Raw genomic sequence first — 12,970 nt, 5'->3', positions numbered from 1 at the left:
TTCGCTGTCAGACTGTAAAAGAACATCAGATACTCAGAGCAGCGAGTCGATCGTGTTTTACATCTCAGTCGCTGACGGGATCATAAAAGGAGCTCAGAGACGCAGCCTGGAGACATTTAAAATAATCCAGTAATGGATCTGGAGCCATAAAGTGATTAAAGTCAGAGGCTTTACCTTCAGCTGCCTTAAAGCTGCAGTAACATCAACAGGGAGAGTTCTCCCTCCTTCAAACCCAACACCAGCACCAGCCTAAAGATGCATTTACAGAACATTCAGTGTCAGAAGCCATCGTTTTTTCATCTATGGCTGTTAGAAATGTAGGAGGGAAAACTCTAAAAGCTGATTCAGAACGATAGTAACACATCTGATGCTTTATTAACTTCTTCTCTGACTGAGGGAGCTGAAACTGTTTCTAATGCTGCATTCACTGACCAGTCAGAGTGTCACATGGTGTTTCTTTGGCTTCTGGTCCCACAGGGAGGAACCTTGGAGTTATTTCTGACCAGGATCTGTCCTCTGACTCTCATATAAAACAGGTTTCTGCCTTCTTCCACCTTCGTAATAAATCAGGAACATCCAGAGAAACTGCTCCATGCATCTGTTCCTTCAGGACTGAACTACTGTAATTCTTTATTATTGTTCTGTCCCACAGATTCTCTGAAAAGCCTCCAGCTGATCCAAAACCCTGCAGCCAGAGTTAATGGAACTTTACTGCTTTAACTATACTGCTATATTTACTGTTAGATTCAGAATAGAATTTAAGATTCTTCTCCTCACATATAAAGCTCTTAATGACCGAGCTCCATCACATCTTAAAGATCTCACAGTTGGATGTTTCCCCAACAGAGCACTTTGCTCTCAGGCTGCAGGTTTCCTTGTGGTTCCAGAGTTTCTAAAAGCAGAATGGGAGGCAGAGCCTTCAGTTATCAGGCCCCTAAAAGCAGAATGGGAGGCAGAGCCTTCAGTTATCAGGCCCCTAAAAGCAGAATGGGAGGCAGAGCCTTCAGTTATCAGGCTCCTAAAAGCAGAATGGGAGGCAGAGCCTTCAGTTATCAGGCCCCTAAAAGCAGAATGGGAGGCAGAGCCTTCAGTTATCAGGCCCCTAAAAGCAGAATGGGAGGCAGAGCCTTCAGTTATCAGGCCCCTAAAAGCAGAATGGGAGGCAGAGCCTTCAGTTATCAGGCCCCTAAAAGCAGAATGGGAGGCAGAGCCTTCAGTTATCAGGCCCCTAAAAGCAGAATGGGAGGCAGAGCCTTCAGTTATCAGGCCCCTAAAAGCAGAATGGGAGGCAGAGCCTTCAGTTATCAGGCCCCTAAAAGCAGAATGGGAGGCAGAGCCTTCAGTTATCAGGCCCCTAAAAGCAGAATGGGAGGCAGAGCCTTCAGTTATCAGGCCCCTAAAAGCAGAATGGGAGGCAGAGCCTTCAGTTATCAGGCCCCTAAAAGCAGAATGGGAGGCAGAGCCTTCAGTTATCAGGCCCCTAAAATCAGAATGGGAGGCAGAGCCTTCAGTTATCATGCCGGCAGGAAAATGCTGCTTTCTTCAAACTGAGGTGCTTCCCACACATTTGATCCATTTCTGTTTCTCAGGTTTACTGTGGATTGTTAATCTAGTTCCATCCTGCTGCTTTAAACAGACACAAACCAGATAAAACTGTTTCATCAGGCCCTCTGCTGTAAACACTCCTGCTGCACCGCCGGAACAAAAGAAAAAGGAAAATGGGTGAAACTAGACAAGAGACACTTGTGCTGACTTGTGTGAAGATAAAAGATAAGAAGTGACAGACAGCGGAGACGTGAGTTATGACAACGAGTGAAAGTGGCGTTGAGAAGGAAAGAATTCAGGCGCCGTCACACCCTGAGGATGAGGAGGATGAGGGGTCTTCATCATGTATCAAAGATAGATTTAATTTACAGAAAAGAGCTGGACAGAGATCCATAGAACTGTTCCTCTGAGCTGTTCTGGAAATGTTTCTCCTGTTTCGTGGTAAAAACTTTCACCGTGTCGGTGTGTTAAGCCCCGCCCCCTGCGGCCTCAGGTGACACCTGTTGTGTTAAGCCCCGCCCCCTGCGCTCTCAGGTGACACCTGTTGTGTAAAGCCCCAGCTGCAGGGCAGAGCTCAGGTTTCTGATGGGGGGTGTGGAGCCATGATTTATGACCCTGCAGAACTGGTTGGAACTGCTCACTTTGTAAAGCTTCTCCCTGATGATGCCAAAATAAATGAGTCTGACATGTTAACGGGTCAGAGACATTCATTTTAGCTGTTCTGTTCATATGTTACATATATATATTTATATATATATATATTTATATATCTTTGGAAGGACTTTATTAATTCCTTTGGGAGTCACTGTTATATACAGAAATATACAGAATAAACAAAAGTGGAAAACCACCCAACACCTATATCAACATAAAGATAATAATATTAATTATTGATATTATAATTAAAATTAAAATAAGACGCCAAAAGCCTAAAATGCCTATAAATGGCACACAAACAGTGCTGGAAGCGGTTAATCTCTGTCATGAGACACAGGATTTCAGAAATGTGCACCATATCTGAAACTTGTAGCTGGATGTGAGCTACACCAACATGGCTCTAAAAACAGTTGTTTTCTGCCCACATATTTCATATTTTTGTGAGCAACAATGAATTATGGGATGAGAGAGGACTTTGTTTTATGTCAGTGGTGTCAGGAAGCAGCAGCAGCAGTGACTGCCCGCCGTAAAAGCTTGAAATGTGTCAGATCTGTTAGAAACATTTTACAAATCCTCCTCCTTTACTGTTAGCACTCTGTCTGCAGTCTCTGTCTGCCCGGATAGTCTTAAAGCTGAGCAGAGAGCTGTTAGAGTTGTTCCTGCAGCCAGGTCCAGGATTCCACCATCTGTTGTTAACCAGCTCTGTGATCCTCCTCCTTTACTGTTAGCGCTCTGTCTGCAGTCTCTGTCTGCCCGGATAGTCTTAAAGCTGAGCAGAGAGCTGTTAGAGTTGTTCCTGCAGCCAGGTCCAGGATTCCACCATCTGTTGTTAACCAGCTCTGTGATCCTCCTCCTTTACTGTTAGCGCTCTGTCTGCAGTCTCTGTCTGCCCGGATAGTCTTAAAGCTGAGCAGAGAGCTGTTAGAGCTGTTCCTGCAGCCAGGTCCAGGATTCCACCATCTGTTGTTAACCAGCTCTGTGATCCTCCTCCTTTACTGTTAGCGCTCTGTCTGCAGTCTCTGTCTGCCCGGATAGTCTTAAAGCTGAGCAGAGAGCTGTTAGAGTTGTTCCTGCAGCCAGGTCCAGGATTCCACCATCTGTTGTTAACCAGCTCTGTGATCCTCCTCCTTTACTGTTAGCCCTCTGTCTGCAGTCTCTGTCTGCCCGGATAGTCTTAAAGCTGAGCAGAGAGCTGTTAGAGTTGTTCCTGCAGCCAGGTCCAGGATTCCACCATCTGTTGTTAACCAGCTCTGTGATCCTCCTCCTTTACTGTTATCACTCTGTCTGCAGTCTCTGTCTGCCCGGATAGTCTTAAAGCTGAGCAGAGAGCTGTTAGAGTTGTTCCTGCAGCCAGGTCCAGGATTCCACCATCTGTTGTTAACCAGCTCTGTGATCCTCCTCCTTTACTGTTAGCGCTCTGTCTGCAGTCTCTGTCTGCCCGGATAGTCTTAAAGCTGAGCAGAGAGCTGTTAGAGTTGTTCCTGCAGCCAGGTCCAGGATTCCACCATCTGTTGTTAACCAGCTCTGTGATCCTCCTCCTTTACTGTTAGCGCTCTGTCTGCAGTCTCTGTCTGCCCGGATAGTCTTAAAGCTGAGCAGAGAGCTGTTAGAGTTGTTCCTGCAGCCAGGTCCAGGATTCCACCATCTGTTGCTAACCAGCTCTGTGATCCTCCTCCTTTACTGTTAGCGCTCTGTCTGCAGTCTCTGTCTGCCCGGATAGTCTTAAAGCTGAGCAGAGAGCTGTTAGAGCTGTTCCTGCAGCCAGGTCTCTGCCTGATATTCCTGCTGTGTCCTCATCAGGGCTCCAAGCTCTTTCATTTTATCCACCAGAGATTTTATCTCACATTTCCCCTGAGGGGAGGAAATGCTTTAAACTTCCTCCTTTTCCTCGATTTTGTTCCTGCTCTGCATCCTAGACGTCTCCTCTTCAGCTCATCTAGATTTCGGGTCTGATCCCAGGCATTATTTGGGCTTTCGAAAGCTCAATCAGCTGCTCTAACATGCAGACAACTTTCCAAATGTAAAAAGTTTCTGAATTACCTGCAAATATTCCTGCTGCAAAGCATCCAAACCAGCTTAAAATAATACATTTTCACAGAAAAAAGGTCATGAGAACATATGAAGAAACAAAGAAACACATTTTCTTGTTTGGCAGAGAAATAAAAGCTTTAGTTCAGGATTTAGACACCTTTTAAACTGAATCTCTGGTGTAGATGGCCCAAAGTCTTCCCTCTTTGATGAACGCACCTGCTGCCGCCTCCGATCAGGTGAGGCTCGGTTATTACAGCGAGGAGCCCCGAGGCTGGGAGTTGTGCGTTCTTGTCATTTCGCCTCGCGGGCTGGGAGCAGTGTCTGAAGATGATGGGAATATCGCAGTTACACCCTAACAATTAAACATTTAACTAGAATCATTAAAACATCGATTTAATGTTGCTGCCACAGGCTGTTTATCTCCTGTAATCGTTTCCATGACATGTTGTAACACAACTGAAATAATCTGTGTTTGTTTTCAGCCTTAAAATTCAGCAAATTCAGACAGAAAAAGAGTCTCTCTTTAGGGTCTTGTGGTTCCCCGAGTTTCTAAAAGCAGAATGGGAGGCAGAGCCTTCAGTTATCAGGCCCCTAAAAGCAGAAAGGGAGGCAGAGCCTTCAGTTATCAGGCCCCTAAAAGCAGAATGGGAGGCAGAGCCTTCAGTTATCAGGCCCCTAAAAGCAGAATGGGAGGCAGAGCCTTCAGTTATCAGGCCCCTAAAAGCAGAATGGGAGGCAGAGCCTTCAGTTATCAGGCCCCTAAAAGCAGAATGGGAGGCAGAGCCTTCAGTTATCAGGCCCCTAAAAGCAGAATGGGAGGCAGAGCCTTCAGTTATCAGGCCCCTAAAAGCAGAATGGGAGGCAGAGCCTTCAGTTATCAGGCCCCTAAAAGCAGAATGGGAGGCAGAGCCTTCAGTTATCAGGCCCCTAAAAGCAGAATGAGAGGCGGAGCCTTCAGTTATCAGGCTCCTAAAAGCAGAATGGGAGGCAGAGCCTTCAGTTATCAGGCCCCTAAAAGCAGAATGGGAGGCAGAGCCTTCAGTTATCAGGCCCCTAAAAGCAGAATGGGAGGCAGAGCCTTCAGTTATCAGGCCCCTAAAAGCAGAATGGGAGGCAGAGCCTTCAGTTATCAGGCCCCTAAAAGCAGAATGGGAGTCAGAGCCTTCAGTTATCAGGCCCCTAAAAGCAGAATGGGAGTCAGAGCCTTCAGTTATCAGGCCCCTAAAAGCAGAATGGGAGGCAGAGCCTTCAGTTATCAGGCCCCTAAAAGCAGAATGGGAGGCAGAGCCTTCAGTTATCAGGCCCCTAAAAGCAGAATGGGAGGCAGAGCCTTCAGTTATCAGGCCCCTAAAAGCAGAATGGGAGGCAGAGCCTTCAGTTATCAGGCCCCTCTCTGTGGAACCAGCTGCCAGTTTGGCTTCAGGAAGCAGACACCCTCTCTACCTTTAAGATCAGGCTGAAACTTTCCTTTCTGATAAAGCTTATAGTTAGGGATGGCTCAGGTGAGCCTGAAACATCCCATAGTTCTGCTGCTATAGGCCCAGCCTGCTGGGGGAGCTCCCATGATGCACCTCTCCTCCCTCCATGTACAGATGACATCATTGCTGTCATTAACTTGTGTTTCTCTCTCAGCAGGTGTCTCTGGCCTGGTGTTACGCTGCTTGTTGTCCCCTCTTTCCTGTCCTCTCAGCCCCAGCTGGTCCAGGCAGATGGACCCTTCCTGGTTCTGGTTCTGATGGTTTCTTCCTGTTAAAAAGGAGTTTTTTCCCTCCACAGTCGCCTCGTGCAGCTCAGGATGGGGGATCGGATCAGAGAGAAGTTTCAGTTCTGCTGGTTTCCTGAGTTAAGAAACTGTTTTAATTGGCTCTGAATGTATGAATTGGACTAATTTGGACTTTAATGAATTATATTTGATTGTATTATGATTACATTGAATTGGCTTGAATTGGACTGTATCTTTGAAGCGCCTGAGACGACATTTTTATGTTAAAGTGAGAAACTGTTCTGTGGTCAGATGGATCTGAAAAAACTAAATGTCTTTGCAGCTGGTCTCCTCAGTTCCAGATGTTTACAGGTGTTGTTAAAAGAAGAAGGGAAACATGGACCCCTTTATACTTATCATTACATTCATTTATGCCATTTTCACATTTAACTGGTTAATCTCTCTGGACCTGGTTAGTCTCTCTGGACCTGGTTAATCTCTCTGGACCTGGTTAATCTCTCTGGAGCTGGTTAATCTCTCTGGACCTGGTTAGTCTCCCTGGACCTGGTTAATCTCTCTGGACCTGGTTAATCTCTCTGGAGCTGGTTAATCTCTCTGGAGCTGGTTAATCTCTCTGGACTTGGTTAATCTCTCTGGACCTGGTTAATCTCTCTGGACCTGGTTAGTCTCTCTGGACCTGGTTAATCTCTCTGGACCTGGTTAATCTCTCTGGAGCTGGTTAATCTCTCTGGACCTGGTTAGTCTCCCTGGACCTGGTTAATCTCTCTGGACCTGGTTAATTTCTCTGGACCTGGTTGATCTCTCTGGACCTGGTTAATCTCTCTGGAGCTGGTTAATCTCCCTGGACCTAGTTAATCTCTCTGGAGCTGGTTAATCTCTCTGGACCTGGTTAGTCTCTCTGGAGCTGGTTAATCTCTCTGGACCTGGTTAATCTCTCTGGACCTGGTTAATCACCCTGGACCTGGTTAATCTCTCTGGACTTGGTTAATCTCTCTGGACCTGGTTAATCTCTCTGGACCTGGTTAGTCTCTCTGGAGCTGGTTAATCTCTCTGGACCTGGTTAATCACCCTGGACTTGGTTAATCTCTCTGGACCTGGTTAATCTCTCTGGAGCTGGTTAATCTCCCTGGACCTGGTTAATCACCCTGGACCTGGTTAATCTCCCTGGACCTGGTTAATCACCCTGGACCTGGTTAATCACCCTGGACCTGGTTAATCTCTCTGGAGCTGGTTAATCTCCCTGGACCTAGTTAATCTCTCTGGAGCTGGTTAATCTCTCTCGACCTGGTTAATCTCTCTGGAGCTGGTTAATCTCTCCGGACCTGGTTAATCTCTCTGGACCTGGTTAATCTCTCTGGACCTGGTTAGTCTCTCTGGACCTGGTTAATCACCCTGGACCTGGTTAATCTCTCTGGACCTGGTTAATCACCCTGGACTTGGTTAATCTCTCTGGACCTGGTTAATCTCTCTGGAGCTGGTTAATCTCTCTGGACCTGGTTAATCTCTCTGGACCTGGTTAATCTTCCTGGACCTGGTTAATCTCTCTGGAGCTGGTTAATCTCTCTGGACCTGGTTAATCTCCCTGGACCTGGTTAATCTCTCTGGACCTGGTTAATCTCTCTGGAGCTGGTTAATCTCTCTGGACCTGGTTAGTCTCTCTGTTCTGTTATCTTAGATTCACAGCAGTCAGCCACTCCACTTTTTGTCTTCCCTGTTTGCTCTGGATTAAAGGCTGAGGAAGGCAGTGAGACTCGTGGTTTACTCTGTGCAGCAGCCTGGCTTCAAAGGCTCCCCGACACAAAGCAAAGAGGTCAGTCTTTACAGCTGCAGAGGCTGAAGGTAAAATTCACACGAGTCTGAACGTGTCTCTCGCTGTTGCCTCCTCTGATGGTAAATGAAAGTTGGCATCTGTCAGCCACCAACTAATCGGTGGATTCCGCATGGCTCAGACACACCTAAAGTCATTACGATTTTAGATGTTTACAAGTTAAACCAGGAAAGGTGTGTCCTCCCAGCCAGCTCGCCATCCTCCTCCTCTAACAGTATAAAACATCCGCCGCCGCCTGAGCTCTGCACTCTCTCCTCCGCAGCTGAAGCAGAAGCAAAGCCTGAGCCTTCATCACCAGACACGATGACATCCTTCGCCTCCAGATCTGCCGGTGGCGGCGCCTACCAGGGCAGCAGCCGGTCCATGTACGGCGCCATCGGGGGCACCCAGATGAGGATGTCCTCTGCTGGCCCCATCGGGGGCACCCAGATGAGGATGTCCTCTGCTGGCCCCTCCATGTCGATGTACAGCAGTGGTGGAGGTGGTGGAGGTGGTGGAGGCAGCTACGGCTTCAGCTTCAGTGATGGAGCAGGTGCAGCAGACAGCGGCAGCATCTCTGCCAATAAAAAGGAGACCATGCAGAACCTGAACGACCGGCTGGCCACTTACCTGGAGAAGGTGCGCAAGCTGGAGGCGGCCAATGCCGAGCTGGAGGTGAGGATCCGGGAGTTCCTGGAGCAGAAGAGCTCCCCGTCTGCCAAAGACTACAGCGCTTTCTTCGCCACCATCGCAGAACTGCAGGGAAAGGTAGGCTCCTTGAGTCATGTGACCGAGGCAGGTGCCTCACATCGTCCTCATCCTCTGAAATAAATGCTGACAGAGCAGCTGAGGAGGTGACGGGAGGAAGAGACACGATGTTTTAACCCTTTCTAGCCTCATTTCATCAGAAACTAAACAGAGTAAACATCTGTCTTCTCTTCCTGTAAATGCGTTCATGGGAGAAACGACTCACTTTTTACGTTTTCACTTCACAGAATATCGTGCTGATGTGTTAAAGTTTGTCGACCTGAATTAAAACTTATTAAAGAACTTGTTGTGCTGCAGATCCAGGCGGCGACTCGAGTCAACGGTGGCATCTACCTCTCCATCGACAACGCCAAGCTGGCTGCAGATGACTTCAGGGTCAAGTGAGTGAAAAGAGTCTGCAAAAACGACTGAACCCACAATGAATCAAGACAAATCTGCCTCAGAAACACCATCTTTGGGTTCCCTGCAGGTATGAGAACGAGCTGGCCATGCGGCAGTCGGTGGAGGCCGACATCGCCGGACTCAGGAGGGTTCTGGACGAGATGACAATGGGCAGGAGCGACCTGGAGATGCAGATCGAGGGCCTGAAGGAGGAGCTGATCTTCCTCAAGAAGAACCACGAGGAGGTGAGAGGCCAGGACCTCACGAACAGGTCGGGTTGGGGTGTGTGACCTTCAGAAACCTGTAAACCCGGTTGTGTCCGCAGGAGCTGCTCTCCATGCGCAGTCAGATGAGCGGCCAGGTGAACGTGGAGGTGGACGCCGCGCCAGGAGAGGACATCAGCAAGATCCTGGAGGAGATGAGGGATCACTACGAGGCTGTGGCCGCCAAGAACCAAAGAGACCTGGAGGCCTGGTTCCAGTCAAAGGTGATTCATTGCTGTCCAAGCTCAGAGAATTACATCATTCTACTGTAAAAATGTAAAAATCTGTCATCTGGATCCCTGCAAACTTCAGAACAGACAGATTAGAGCTGAATTTAAACAGATTAGAGCAGAATTTAAACAGATTAGAGCAGAATTTAAACAGATTAGAGCTGAATTTAAACAGATTAGAGCAGAATTTAAACAGATTAGAGCTGAATTTAAACAGATTAGAGCAGAATTTAAACAGATTAGAGCTGAATTTAAACAGATTAGAGCAGAATTTAAACAGATTAGAGCAGAATTTAAACAGATTAGAGCTGAATTTAAACAGATTAGAGCTGAATTTAAACAGATTAGAGCTTAATTTAAACAGATTAGAGCAGAATTTAAACAGATTAGAGCAGAATTTAAACAGATTAGAGCTGAATTTAAACAGATTAGAGCTGAATTTAAACAGATTAGAGCAGAATTTAAACAGATTAGAGCAGAATTTAAACAGATTAGAGCAGAATTTAAACAGATTAGAGCTGAATTTAAACAGATTAGAGCTGAATTTAAACAGATTAGAGCTGAATTTAAACGGATTAGAGCAGAATTTAAACAGATTAGAGCTGAATTTAAACAGATTAGAGCAGAATTTAAACAGATTAGAGCAGAATTTAAACAGATTAGAGCAGAATTTAAACAGATTAGAGCTGAATTTAAACAGATTAGAGCTGAATTTAAACAGATTAGAGCAGAATTTAAACAGATTAGAGCTGAATTTAAACAGATTAGAGCTGAATTTAAACAGATTAGAGCTGAATTTAAACAGATTAGAGCAGAATTTAAACAGATTAGAGCTGAATTTAAACAGATTAGAGCTGAATTTAAACAGATTAGAGCTGAATTTAAACAGATTAGAGCTGAATTTAAACAGATTAGAGCTGAATTTAAACAGATTAGAGCAGAATTTAAACAGATTAGAGCTGAATTTAAACAGATTAGAGCTGAATTTAAACAGATTAGAGCTGAATTTAAACAGATTAGAGCTGAATTTAAACAGATTAGAGCTGAATTTAAACAGATTAGAGCAGAATTTAAACAGATTAGAGCAGAATTTAAACAGATTAGAGCTAAATTTAAACAGATTAGATCTGAATTTAAACAGATTAGAGCAGAATTTAAACAGATTAGAGCTGAATTTAAACAGATTAGAGCAGAATTTAAACAGATTAGAGCTGAATTTAAACAGATTAGATCTGAATTTAAACAGATTAGAGCTGAATTTAAACAGATTAGAGTTGAATTTAAACAGATTAGAGCTGAATTTAAACAGATTAGAGCTGAATTTAAACAGATTAGAGCTGAATTTAAACAGATTAGAGCTGAATTTAAACAGATTAGAGCTGAATTTAAACAGATTAGAGCTGAATTTAAACAGATTAGAGCTGAATTTAAACAGATTAGAGCAGAATTTAAACAGATTAGAGCTGAATTTAAACAGATTAGAGCTGAATTTAAACAGATTAGAGCAGAATTTAAACAGATTAGAGCTGAATTTAAACAGATTAGATCTGAATTTAAACAGATTAGAGCTGAATTTAAACAGATTAGAGCAGAATTTAAACAGATTAGAGCTGAATTTAAACAGATTAGAGCTGAATTTAAACAGATTAGAGCTGAATTTAAACAGATTAGATCTGAATTGAAACAGATTAGAGCAGAATTTAAACAGATTAGAGCTGAATTTAAACAGATTAGAGCTGAATTTAAACAGATTAGAGCTGAATTTAAACAGATTAGAGCTGAATTTAAACAGATTAGAGCTGAATTTAAACAGATTAGAGCTAAATTTAAACAGATTAGAGCAGAATTTAAACAGATTAGAGCTGAATTTAAACAGATTAGAGCTGAATTTAAACAGATTAGAGCTGAATTTAAACAGATTAGAGCAGAATTTAAACAGATTAGAGCTGAATTTAAACAGATTAGAGCAGAATTTAAACAGATTAGAGCTGAATTTAAACAGATTAGAGCAGAATTTAAACAGATTAGAGCTGAATTTAAACAGATTAGAGCTGAATTTAAACAGATTAGAGCTGAATTTAAACAGATTAGAGCTGAATTTAAACAGATTAGAGCAGAATTTAAACAGATTAGAGCTGAATTTAAACAGATTAGAGCAGAATTTAAACAGATTAGAGCTGAATTTAAACAGATTAGAGCTGAATTTAAACAGATTAGAGCTGAATTTAAACAGATTAGAGCAGAATTTAAACAGATTAGAGCTGAATTTAAACAGATTAGAGCAGAATTTAAACAGATTAGAGCAGAATTTAAACAGATTAGAGCAGAATTTAAACAGATTAGAGCTGAATTTAAACAGATTAGAGCAGAATTTAAACAGATTAGAGCTGAATTTAAACAGATTAGAGCTGAATTTAAACAGATTAGAGCAGAATTTAAACAGATTAGAGCTGAATTTAAACAGATTAGAGCTGAATTTAAACAGATTAGAGCAGAATTTAAACAGATTAGAGCTGAATTTAAACAGATTAGAGCTGAATTTAAACAGATTAGAGCTGAATTTAAACAGATTAGAGCTGAATTTAAACAGATTAGAGCAGAATTTAAACAGATTAGAGCTGAATTTAAACAGATTAGAGCAGAATTTAAACAGATTAGAGCAGAATTTAGACAGATTAGAGCTGAATTTAAACAGATTAGAGCTGAATTTAAACAGAAAGCCACACGTTTGGTTTCTTTACACATTAAACTCGAGTGAACAACCTTTAGAGGGAAGATGTTAAAAAAGATGTTTAAAGTGACGGTGAAGTTTGATCATGGAAAGTAAATCACTGGCAGAGATAAACCTGTTCTTCCTCCACAGACAGAACCACTCACCAAAGAAGTCACGGACAACACAGACACCCTCCAGACATCCAAATCTGAAATTACGGAGCTCAAACGGACTCTTCAGGCCCTGGAGATCGAGCTGCAATCGCAGCTCAGCATGGTGAGCATCTCACCTCAGAACTGAAGACCAACCGCTGGTCATCCAGTCAGCTCACAGAGCCTTCCACTCTGTTTCTTTCAGAAATCCAGCTTGGAGGGAACCCTGGCTGAGACTCAGAACTCCTACTCCATGAAGCTGTCCGGTTACCAGAACCAGGTGACCATGCTGGAGGAGCAGCTGGGGCAGCTGAAGGCCGACCTGGAGCGCCAGGGACAGGAGTACCGGGTGCTGCTGGACATGAAGACTCGGCTGGAGATGGAGATCGCCGAGTACAGGAGGCTCCTGGACGGAGAGGCCAGCGGCAGGTGAGCGTCCTTCACCTGTGAAACAGCAGGAAAAAGTGCTCTGAAACATCAGAAAACACAAAACCAAGATTGAAACAAACATTTTGCCGCCAACATCTGACGTCAACAGAGTCACGTTTCCTCCTTTTCGGGGGTTTAAAAAGTTTTGCATTCTGTTTTAAACAATGAAACTTGGAAAAAACACTTTTTTTGCCCTTTATTTTATGTTCAAAATGTGCTGCAGCACTGCTGCAAACAGCGGCGTGTCGTCTGCATATAGGCGAACGTAAAG

General features: G+C 44.0%; 1 protein-coding gene across 2 annotated transcripts in view; it reads left to right on the top strand.

The window, feature by feature from the left end:
- Window positions 1-8,024: 8,024 nt before the first annotated feature.
- Window positions 8,025-12,970, top strand: part of LOC140272703 (keratin, type I cytoskeletal 13-like) — a 35,065-nt gene continuing 30,119 nt past the window's right edge. The window contains exons 1-6 of one of the 2 annotated variants that reach the window (XM_072368107.1): window positions 8,025-8,531; window positions 8,829-8,911; window positions 9,001-9,157; window positions 9,238-9,399; window positions 12,269-12,394; window positions 12,476-12,699. In XM_072368107.1, coding sequence (XP_072224208.1) covers window positions 8,088-8,531; window positions 8,829-8,911; window positions 9,001-9,157; window positions 9,238-9,399; window positions 12,269-12,394; window positions 12,476-12,699 — 1,196 coding nt within the window. In that variant the 5' untranslated portion in view covers window positions 8,025-8,087. Of the gene's footprint in view, window positions 8,532-8,828; window positions 8,912-9,000; window positions 9,158-9,237; window positions 9,400-12,268; window positions 12,395-12,475; window positions 12,706-12,970 lie in introns of both variants that reach the window. The other variant, XM_072368106.1, reaches the window with a different exon arrangement.

Source organism: Leuresthes tenuis, unplaced genomic scaffold (genome assembly GCF_036924035.1).
Source record: "Leuresthes tenuis unplaced genomic scaffold, fLeuTen1.0.hap1 SCAF_17, whole genome shotgun sequence".
Taxonomy (NCBI): domain Eukaryota; kingdom Metazoa; phylum Chordata; class Actinopteri; order Atheriniformes; family Atherinopsidae; genus Leuresthes; species Leuresthes tenuis.
This window is presented reverse-complemented; position numbering and strand designations above follow the sequence as displayed.